The sequence below is a fragment of the Doryrhamphus excisus genome, linkage group LG3 (assembly GCF_037039965.1).
Source record: "Doryrhamphus excisus strain RoL-2023G ecotype Guam linkage group LG3, RoL_Dexc_Guam_v1.1, whole genome shotgun sequence".
Lineage (NCBI taxonomy): Eukaryota > Metazoa > Chordata > Actinopteri > Syngnathiformes > Syngnathidae > Doryrhamphus > Doryrhamphus excisus.
In genome coordinates this window covers 4,490,802-4,502,500 of record NC_136359.1, presented here as the reverse complement: position 1 = coordinate 4,502,500, position 11,699 = coordinate 4,490,802, and the positions used below count along the sequence as shown (strand labels likewise).

Below are 11,699 nucleotides of genomic sequence, written 5' to 3'. Positions count from 1 at the left end.
TAAGTACAACAAACAATTAAGATGAAATCCATCCCATGTGTAGCATCCATCAATGTGCCATCAATAGTGAAGGGTAGTTGCATGAAAGACCTGTATTTATTGTGAATGATGGCGTAGATGATAGGATTGTAGATAGTGGAGGCTTTTGCGATGATTGCAGGTACGGCTTTGGAGTACGGCGATAGGATGTTGGCATGCCTGGGTGATACAGAGGGATGAAATCAGATTAAATCTCGTCATAGCCGTTGTCAATGGCAACGATTATAACCATGTAAGTGTCTTTTTTTTTCTGTGTGGTGGCTTCTGGCTTCAAATTGCCCTGATCTTCTGGTGTTTCGTTACATAATCAAGGGGTCAGGAGGGCTACCGGATTAGCCGAAATGTGTCATCCGTTAGCGTGTCTGCCAGGGGCGTAGCTAGGTTCTGAGGACAGGGGGGGGCTTAGCCTCCGAGAGATGCACAGGATATGAATGAATGTAGAAGACATTAAAAAAAAATCAATAAAACAAATAAGGAATGTAGTAGACATTAAAAAAAAAAATATATATATATATATATATATATATATATATATATATAAAATAAAAAAAATTAATTCCAAAAATTCAAAAAACAAATAAGGAACAAGAACCGGGATATAACTTTCCCACTTTTGGACAAATTTAGTAGAGATACTCAATATTATTATATATATATTATGTACTCTATTATATTGTTTTAGGCCACCATTACATTTACACAAGTACACACAATCTACACTGCAAAACCATTCATCATTAATCAATTATATAATAATCATTATTATATTATTAATTAGCCTATTATTATTACCACCACCATTCTTCTTCTTCTGACTATTAACAAAATAGCAATTTTTTTTTTATTACTTTGAGGAAAACATCAAAATGTTATGACAATAAAGACCAAATACTATGAATATTAATTAATAACATTAATAAACATGAATAAAAAATTGTACAATAAAAAACATCATAAAATTTAAATATGAGGGAAAAAAATTGAGGTTGGAAAGTTGAAATATGAGAAATATGAGAAATTTTTTATTTTTTTAAATAGGTGGGGGGAAAAATTAACAAGAATTAAGTCAAAATATTATTAAATATAATTATATTATATATATTATAAATATAATTATATAATTATTATGTATAAATATTATTAAATAACAAGATATTATATTATATATTATAATATGAACAAGAAATAAATTTCATGAGAATAAAATTTAAATGACAAAACAGCAAATAATTTCTTTTTATTACTTTGAAAAAAACCAAATATTATGGATATTAATTAATAACATAAATAAAAAATGTAGAATAAAAAACATCTAAATAACAAGATATTATATTATATATTATAATAATAACAAGAAATACATTTTACGAGAATAAAATTTAAATATGAGGGAAACAATTATATAAGTAGTACAAGGTTGAAAAGTTGAAATATGAGAATTTTTTACTTTTTTTAAATAGGTGGGGGGGGTAAATTTAACAAGAATTTAGTCAAAATATTATGGGAACAAAGTTATAAAATTTGAAAAAACGTCGCAAAAAAGTTCATACTCATACTCATACATTCATTTTCTACCGCTTTTCCTCACGAGGGTCGTGGGGGTGCTGGAGCCTATCCCAGCTGTGAGGCGGGGTACACCCTGGACTGGTGGCTGAACTTACATTAATAAAAAATTTAAGTTGTAAAATAAAAAAACATCTAAATAACAAGATATTATATTATATATTATAATATTAACAAGGATTTTTATTTTTATGAGAATAAACTTTAAATATGAGGGAAAAAATGTAGTACAAGGTTGAAAAGTTGAAATATGAGAAATATGAAAATGTTTTAGTTTTTTTAAATACCTGGGGGGGGGGATAAATTTAACAGGAATCAAGTCAAAATATTATGGGAACAAAGTTATAATATTTGAAAAAACAAAAAATAAAGACCAAATATTATGGATATTAATTAATAACATTAATACAAAATGTAAGTTGTAAAATAAAAAACATCTAAATAACTAAATATTATATTATATATTATAATATTAACAAGAAATACATTTTATGAGAATAAAATTTAAATATGAAGGAAAAAAATGATATAAGTAGTACAAGGTTGAAAAGTTGAAATATGAGAAATATGAAAATGTTTTAGTTTTTTTTAAATACGTGGGGGGGGGATAAATTTAACAAGAATTAAGTCAAAATATTATGGGAACAAAGTTATAATATTTGAAAAAACAAAAAATAAAGACCAAATATTATGGATATTAATTAATAACATTAATACAAAATGTAAGTTGTAAAATAAAAAACATCTAAATAACAAGATATTATATTATATATTATAATATTAACAAGGATTTTTATTTTTATGAGAATAAACTTTAAATATGAGGGAAAAAATGTAGTACAAGGTTGAAAAGTTGAAATATGAGAAATATGAAAATGTTTTAGTTTTTTTTAAATACGTGGGGGGGGGTAAATTCAACAAGAATTAAGTCTAAATATTATGGGAACAAAGTTATAATATTTGAAAAAACAAAAAATAAAGACCAAATATTATGGATATTAATTAATAACATTAATACAAAATGTAAGTTGTAAAATAAAAAACATCTAAATAACAAGATATTATATTATATATTATAATATTAACAAGAAATACATTTTATGAGAATAAAATTTAAATATGAAGGAAAAAAATGATATAAGTAGTACAAGTTTGAAAAGTTGAAATATGAGAAATATGAAAATGTTTTAGTTTTTTTTAAATACGTGGGGGGGGGTAAATTTAACAAGAATTAAGTCAAAATATTATGGGAACAAAGTTATAATATTTGTAAAAACGAAAAATAAAGACCAAATATTATGGATATTAATTAATAACATTAATACAAAATGTAAGTTGTAAAATAAAAAACATCTAAATAACAAGATATTATATTATATATTATAATATTAACAAGAAATACATTTTATGAGAATAAAATTTAAATATGAAGGAAAAAAATGATATAAGTAGTACAAGGTTGAAAAGTTGAAATATGAGAAATATGAAAATGTTTTAGTTTTTTTTAAATACCTGGGGGGGGGGGATAAATTTAACAGGAATCAAGTCAAAATATTATGGGAACAAAGTTATAATATTTGAAAAAATGAAAAATAAAGACCAAATATTATGGATATTAATTACTAACATTAATACAAAATGTAAGTTGTAAAATAAAAAAACATCTAAATAACAAGATATTATATTATATATTATAATATTAACAAGGATTTTTATTTTTATGAGAATAAACTTTAAATATGAGGGAAAAAATGTAGTACAAGGTTGAAAAGTTGAAATATGAGAAATATGAAAATGTTTTAGTTTTTTTTAAATACGTGGGGGGGGATAAATTTAACAAGAATTAAGTCAAAATATTATGGGAACAAAGTTATAATATTTGAAAAAACAAAAAATAAAGACCAAATATTATGGATATTAATTAATAACATTAATACAAAATGTAAGTTGTAAAATAAAAAACATCTAAATAACAAGATATTATATTATATATTATAATATTAACAAGAAATACATTTTATGAGAATAAAATTTAAATATGAAGGAAAAAAATGATATAGTAGTACAAGGTTGAAAAGTTGAAAAATTGTTTTTTTTAAATAGGTGGAGGGGGGAATAAATTTAACAAGAATTAAGTCAAAATATTATGGGAACAAAGTTATAATATTTGAAAAAAACATAGCAAAAAAAAAAGTATCAAAGTTCATACTAATAATCATAAAGCTGAGATGCGTTTTTTTTTCCTTAACATGAAAAAGAGCATTGTAGTTATTACAGCAAGAATATAGAACATAAATCTTACCCAGACCAGGAAATCAGTGTGACACAGGCGTACGGCGACCAAGAGAGGACATAAACCACAATGACCACAAAGGCGATTTTTGCCAGCTTCCACTCACTCTTGATGGATTTCTGCTTGATTAATGTGGATTTCCTCACTTGGGTTCCCAGCCTGTCTACCTCCCTGCCGATGACACAAAGTTCCAAAAGTTCAAGCAGAAGACCAAATGAGATGCTCCTCCTGCTCCTCCTGGTCCTCCTCCTCACCTGCTCGTTTCCCTGACAGCCAGAAACATGAAGAGGTAGCAGTAGAAAATGATCAAGAGCGGGATGAAGAACACAAAACAACACAGCATCATGGTGTAGCTCCTGTTGGCCACCGTGTATGTGATGTAGTCCCACGTGCACGATGTCATCAGGCCCTCAGGGATGTAAGAACCTACAACCAAAGAATAGAATACTGTAATAGAACTGTATGCATGCAATATAAATAAATAAAGTACTCACTCCATCCTACGAGCGGAGCCAGACTCCACGCCAGAGAATACAACCAAACCATGACGATCGCCAGTGTGGTCCTTCGCTTGGAGCTCCAGTGGATGACCTTCAGCGGTTTGGTGATCACCAGGTAGCGGTCGATGGAGATAGCCAGGAGGTTTATCATTGACGCGATGCCGAACAAGGCGCCGCAGAAAGCGTACATTTTACAGCCTACAGCAAAAGAAGAACATTTAACACGTCGGACTTTAATGCCTGGATTAAAAAAGAATAAGACAGATTGATAGACACCCATTTCTCCAAAGACCCATTCTTTGTACAGGCAGTTGATGAAGAAGATGGGCGACTGCGTGAAGGCCATGAGGAAGTCACTGACAGCCAGGTTCATGATGAAGTAGTTGGGCAGGCTACGGAGCTTTTTGTTGCTATGCGGAAACACAAACAAGGGGAAAGTTTAGTAAGCAACAAATTACACTTCATGAGAACTGCTTCTGCAAACGGTGGGATGCGCTCTGATAATAATGAGGCAGTAAGCAGATCCAGTTACTCAATATCTGTCCTACAACATTAAGTCCTTCCATTTAAAAAAACAGGATGACGTACCGTAATATGATAGGGTTTATATTGGTCTATTTGTTGGTTAGCTAATCAAATAAATGTATTGTGCGGAATTTTTATTAAAATTAAAATTAAAATTAAAATTAAAATTAAAATTAAAATTAAAATTAAAATTAAAATTAAAATTAAAATTAAAATTAAAATTAAAATTAAAATTAAAATTAAAATTAAAATTAAAATTAAAATTAAAATTAAAATTAAAATTATATTCAATTCAGCTAAGCTAAACTAAACTAAACTAAACTAAACTAAACTAAACTAAACTAAACTAAAATAAAACAAAACTTCTATTCACCTAAACTAAAATAAAATAAAAAATAAAAATAAACTAAACGAAAATTTTATTCAATTCAGCTAAACTAAACTAAACTAAACTAAACTAAGCTAAGCTAAGCTAAGCTAAGCTAAGCTAAGCTAAGCTAAGCTAAGCTAAGCTAAGCTAAGCTAAGCTAAGCTAAAACTAAAACTAAAACTAAAATAAAATAAAATAAAATAAAATAAAATAAAATAAAATAAAATAAAATAAAACTTCTATTCAACTAAACTGAACTAAACTAAACTAAAACTAAAATAAACTAAAACTAAAATAAACTAAAACTAAAACTAAAACTAAAACTAAAACTAAAACTAAATAAAATAAAATAAAATAAAATAAAATAAAATAAAATAAAATAAAATAAAATAAAATAAAATAAAATAAAATAAAATAAAATAAAATAAAATAAAACTTCTATTCAACTAAACTAAACTAAACTAAACTAAACTAAACTAAACTAAACTAAACTAAACTAAAACTAAAACTAAAACTAAAACTAAAACTAAAACTAAAACTAAAACTAAAATAAAATAAAAGAAAACTTCTATTCAACTAAACTAAACTAAACTAAACTAAATAAAAAAATAGGAATAAAAATAAAAATAAAAATAAAAATAAAAATAAAAATAAAAATAAAAATAAAAATAAAAATAAAAATAAAAATAAAAATAAAAATAAAAATAAAAATAAAAATAAAAATAAAAATAAAAATAAAAATAAAAATAAAAATAAAAATAAAAATAAAAATAAAATAAAAATAACATAAAATAAAAAATTAACTCTGAATGGGAATTTTGTGTAGTTTTGGCATAAAAATCAAATGTTTTTAACATTAACAAAGACTCAAAGCTAATAATTACTCTGCTTGGAGGGGGAAAAATTAGGAATACAATTAAAAACACATTTACATGGTGCTAGAAATTCCACCTTTTTATTGAGTAGCATCCTTTATCAGTGCAAAGTGTGGCCCATTTGTTGAAATTGATGCTCTGGCCATCATCTAAACACATCTCTCGTGTTCATATGATGACATAAGCTATTTGGCTTGGCCTGCTTCCCCAGCAGGACTGATGCTAGATTACTGTGCATTACACACATGCCAGCTCCACTAACCACCGGAGAAGGCATTCTGCTATCATGTTATATTAAGTCAACTCCCAATATGACCTATGCATGAGATTATGTTTGCTTTGTGGGCCTCTGCATCAGTCAAACATAAACACTAATGCAGAAACAGTCAACTCTGCATGAACTTGGCCATGTTGTTGTTTGCCCCCAGGCACGGTTCTTCCAATTAAAGCCTGCGCCTGTTTGCTGCCACCCAGCAAAACAGCATCAATAGTGTATATGATGGACTATGATAACTTTTGGAATATGACGCAAGCACAAAACATGCGGTCTTAGACCACAATCGGATTAGTGGTATTTGAGGTTAAAGGTCAGTAGTCTTGATGGTTGATCTCTGTATCAAAGCGTCTGGCTGGAGTTGAACTATAATAATAATAACAATAATAACAATAATAGCAATAATAACAATAATAACAATAATAACAATAATAATAATAATAATAATAATAATAATAATAATAATAATAATAATAATAATAATAATAATAATAATAATAATAATAATAATAATAATAATAATAATTATTATTATTATTATTATTATTATTATTATTATTATTAAACTAAAACTGAAACAAAAATAAAATAAAATAAAATAAAACAAAACAAAAATTCTATTCAACTAAACTAAAACTAAAACTAAAAATAAAACTAAAAATAAAACTAAAAATAAAACTAAAACTAAAACTAAAACTAAAACTAAAACTAAAAATAAAAATAAAAATAAAACTAAAACTAAAAATAAAAATAAAAATAAAAATAAAAATAAAAATAAAAATAAAAATAAAAATAAAAATAAAAATAAAAATAAAAATAAAAATAAAAATAAAAATAAAAATACCAAAACAAAGCAAAGCAAAAATAAAATAAAATAAAATAAAATAAAATAAAATAAAATAAAATAAAATAAAATAAAATAAAATAAAATAAAATACACTCACAGGGCGGCACGGCGGACTAGTGGTTAGTGCGCAGACCTCACAGCTAGGAGACCATGGTTCAATTCCACCCTCGGGCATCTCTGTGTGGAGTTTGCATGTTCTCTGGGTACTCCGGTTTCCTCCCACATTCCAAAAACATGCTAGGTTAATTAGCGACTCCAAATTGTCCATAGGTATGAATGTGAGTGTGAATGGTTGTTTGTCTATATGTGCCCTGTGATTGGCTGGCCACCAGTCCAGGGTGTACCCTGCCTCTCGCCCCAAGACAGCTGGGATAGGCTCCAGCACCCCCCGCGACCCTCGTGAGGAAAAAGCGGTAGAAAATGAATGAATGAATGAATGAATGAATGAATGAATGAATGAATGAATGAACACACTCACATTCATACCTATGGACAATTTGGATTTGCCAATTAACCTAGCATGTTTTTAGTTGTGAGGCCCACGTGCTAACCACTCAACCGCCGTGCAGGTAATATATTTTTGATAAAGCCACGAAATTGTATAACTTAAGTGTTCTGCCTTTGGAGATATTCTGCCAATTTTAACTCCAATTTGTCCAAATCTGTTTGTCTCTGTGAAGCACGAGCTTATGTTAGAGAAAGAAAATGAGATGATAAAATGTATTCAGGTCAAGGGACTCAATGTAACGGTCCAAAGAGAGTACATTGTATCATCCGTGGACGTCGTCATGCATGTTTTAGTGTCGGTTCGTGCATGTGCATTGCATTATTCAATTCATTCTCTTACTCATTCGGCACATAGGCAAACAATTCATCTACTTTACGACAGCGTACGTTATATGCATTCTGTGTGTGGAAATGATTTAGTTGGACATAAATGATCATTTAATCTCTCCACTATTGTGAATTGAGGTATAAAAGCTCCTGACAAGACCACCACCACATACACATACACACATACACACACACACTTTCACCCTCTGACCTATTTCCTGTTCCAGGAAGCTATTAACATCAATGGCACATAAATAAGGTCACTTGAAGTCTGTATAATGCAACACGTGATCAAAAAGAAACAATGCAATTATCCATCACTATAAAATACGCTACGAGATGGAATGATATGTTACAATGCAAAACAGTACAGCTACAGTAAAACAACAATAATAATAATAATAATAATAATAATAATAGTGCCCTGTGATTGGCTGGCCACCAGTCCAGGGTGTACCCCGCCTCTCGCCCAAAGACAGCTGGGATAGGCTCCAGCGGTAGAAAATGAACGAATGAATGAATAATAATGCAATCTTGTAAAAACTTTTTTTAGAGCCCCCTAGACATGAAATAACACCCCTATAGTCACAGTTACATTTGTATTATCCAATATAGCGGATATAATCAAAAAGTTAATCCAGTTTACTTCAAAAAATAGAACCAATGGCAGACAGGAAGTGACATCGGGGGTACAGAGTTGAGTTTAATAATAATAATAATAATAATAATAATAATAATAATAATAATAATAATAATAATAATAATAATAATAATAATAATAATAATAATAATGAAGAAGAAAATAAGAATAAGAAGAAAAATAAGAATAAGAATAAGAATAAGAATAAGAATAAGAATAAGAATAAGAATAAGAATAAGAATAAGAATAAGAATAAGAATAAGAATAAGAATAAGAATAAGAATAAAATAAAAACAAAAATAAAAATAAAAATAAAAATAAAAATAAAAATAAAAATAAAAATAAAAATAAAAATAAAAATAAAAATAAAAATAAAAATAAAAATAAAAATAAAAATAAAAATAAAAATAAAAATAAAAATAAAAAAACACGGGCTGCACGCAGGTAAAGTGGTTAGCGCGCAGACCTCACTGCTAGGAGACCAGGGTTCAATCCCACTCTCGGACATCTCTGTTTGGAGTTTGTATGTTCTCCCCGTTTCTCCGGGTACTCCGGTTTCCTCCCACATTCCAAAAACATGCTAGGTTAATTAGCGACTCCAAATTGTCCATAGGTATGAATGTGAGTGTGAATGGTTGTTTGTCTATATGTGCCCTGTGATTGGCTGGCCACCAGTCCAGGGTGTACCCCGCCTCTCGCCCGAAGACAGCTGGGATAGGCTCCAGCACCCCCGCTACCCTCGTGAGGAAAAGCGGTACAAAATGAATGAATGAATAACATAACACAGGCGACTGAAGCTAAAACTCAACTTCCAACGCCACTTCCTGTCCGCTCGCCATCACAAACACAAGGGAAAAATCACTTAGGGACTACATTTACTGTGACGCACATGAGCAGGAGTTTTATTTACATTTTTTATGGATTATTTACTCTTATTATGTCTACTTTGCGTTACAAGTGTAAAGCCATTTAAGGTCGCCTTTACAATACAGTGATGAGAAAGCCAAGCCACCGCATGAAGTACACTGTGGGCTGCACGGTACTCTAGTGGTTAGCGAACAGACCTCACAGCTAGGAGACCCGAGTTCAATTCCAGCTCCGGTTTTCCTCCCACATTCCAAAAACATGCTAAGTTAATTCGCTAATCCAAATTGTCCATAGGTATGAATGTGAGTGTGAATGGTTGTTTGTCTATATGTGCCCTGTGATTGGCTGGCCACCAGTCCAGGGTGTACCCAGCCTCTCGCCCGAAGAATTAATGTATTATACTTGGTAATATAAATGTAGAGGTGACCATAGGGGTGTTATTTTGTGTCTGGAGGGCTCTAATAATGTTAAAAATCGCATTTAGAAGATGGCTATGAAAATATTCTATTTATAAATATTGAATCCAACTTTTTGGAAATTCACTTATGAGGGCTAACTGTATTTAACTTTTTTTGGAAAATATTTCATGTGATGTAGGGTGTGGCATTAAAAAAGCTATTAATTAATTAAGCTATTAATTAAAGAATTAAGCTATTAATTCATTGTTAAAGTATACTCTGATGAGAATTGCAGTAAAATATGTGTACAAGCAAAAGTTCTTGGAGATACTGTAGAGATCCTCGTTAAGTGGTCTCCAGAGTGCGGCTCCGGGGCAATTTGCAGTCCGCAGCTTGGTTTTAATCCATTGTAAAAAATTAAAATTCAACACCAAAATGGAACAAAATTGCATATAAAAATTCTAAAAATGTAAATCTCAAAATGTCCCCCTCCTCCACAACTCACCTGTAAAAAGCAAACATCACCAGCGCGTTTCCCGTGATGCCCAGAGTCCCGATCACCAAGACAAACGCGGCCACGATGTAGTGAGCGTGGTCGGGTACGTCCACCTTGTGGAAGAAGCTGCTCTGGGTGTGAGCTTTCTCGGGCTCCATGCTCTCAGTGGACCACATGCAGACGGCCGGCCGGGTGGAGTCGGTTTCGAGGTCCCACCTCCTGCGGTTTGGCCTCCATGGCTTTTCCAGACTACTTGTGAAGGAAGTTCAGCAGATCATGCGGGTTAAGAAGGTAACCACGGCAGCAGACGTTCTCTACAGGCAGCATCCTTGCTTCCCTCACCAGCTGTGCATCACACTGATCATCTCTCCTCCCTCCCTTCCTCTCCCATCATCCTCCACCCTCTTTCTCTCTATCGCCCCCCCCCTTTTTTTTTTCCCCAGCCTCCATGTCACCAGGCCCGGCCCTGAGCTCTTCTCTTAACGGATTCTTACATAACATAGCGTTGCGATGACCATCACACAAGACGCCGGGCGACTTGTCGCACAGAATTGTTCACTCCGGAGCCGAATTGCGTGCATATGCGTTGACATCACGGCCTGGGTGGCTCACGCATGCGAACATCATACATGGAGCCGAGCGGCTAATTGGCGCTCCATTATTCTGCTTCATGACTGTGAACATCTCGTCAACACAAAGAAACATGACAGTTTCCGTAGCAGCATCGATATCGTACAAATACGCCCTCTAGTGGCTGTGAGCAGCATAGTATATGACATCAGAGGAATCTGATTGGATATTTTTATGGTAATGTCGCAACATCACTGCAACATCTGTTTGTGATGTGAGACAAGAAAGAAAATACATAATTTAAGTCTAAAAATATAGCGTATATTATAAAATATAATCAATAATAATGTTTGCTACTACCTGATTTTTAATGTTGATGTGGTTTATTATCAATATGATATGACTTTATGATACATATCATTCATTCATTCATTCATTTTCTACCAGGGTCGCGGGAGGTGCTGGAGCCTATCCCAGCTGTCTTTGGGCGAGAGGCGGGGTACACCCTGGAGTGGTCGCCAGCCAGTCACAGGGCACATATAGACAAACAACCATTCACACTCACATTCATACCTATGGACAATTTGGAGTCGCTAATTAACCTAGCA

The 11,699-nt window shown here is 31.1% G+C and overlaps 1 protein-coding gene across 2 annotated transcripts in view; it reads right to left on the bottom strand.

The window, feature by feature from the left end:
* Positions 1-10,878, bottom strand: part of LOC131128538 (melanopsin-A) — a 14,953-nt gene extending 4,075 nt beyond the window's left edge. For both annotated transcript variants that reach the window (XM_058071472.2, XM_058071473.2), the window contains exons 1-6: positions 10,531-10,878; positions 4,672-4,805; positions 4,390-4,593; positions 4,150-4,321; positions 3,905-4,066; positions 91-198 (exon numbers count right to left, since the gene is read on the bottom strand). In XM_058071472.2, the coding sequence (XP_057927455.2) occupies positions 91-198; positions 3,905-4,066; positions 4,150-4,321; positions 4,390-4,593; positions 4,672-4,805; positions 10,531-10,697 (947 nt within the window). In that variant the 5' untranslated portion in view covers positions 10,698-10,878. The remainder of the gene's footprint in view (positions 1-90; positions 199-3,904; positions 4,067-4,149; positions 4,322-4,389; positions 4,594-4,671; positions 4,806-10,530) is intronic.
* Between the last annotated feature and the right edge of the window lie 821 nt (positions 10,879-11,699).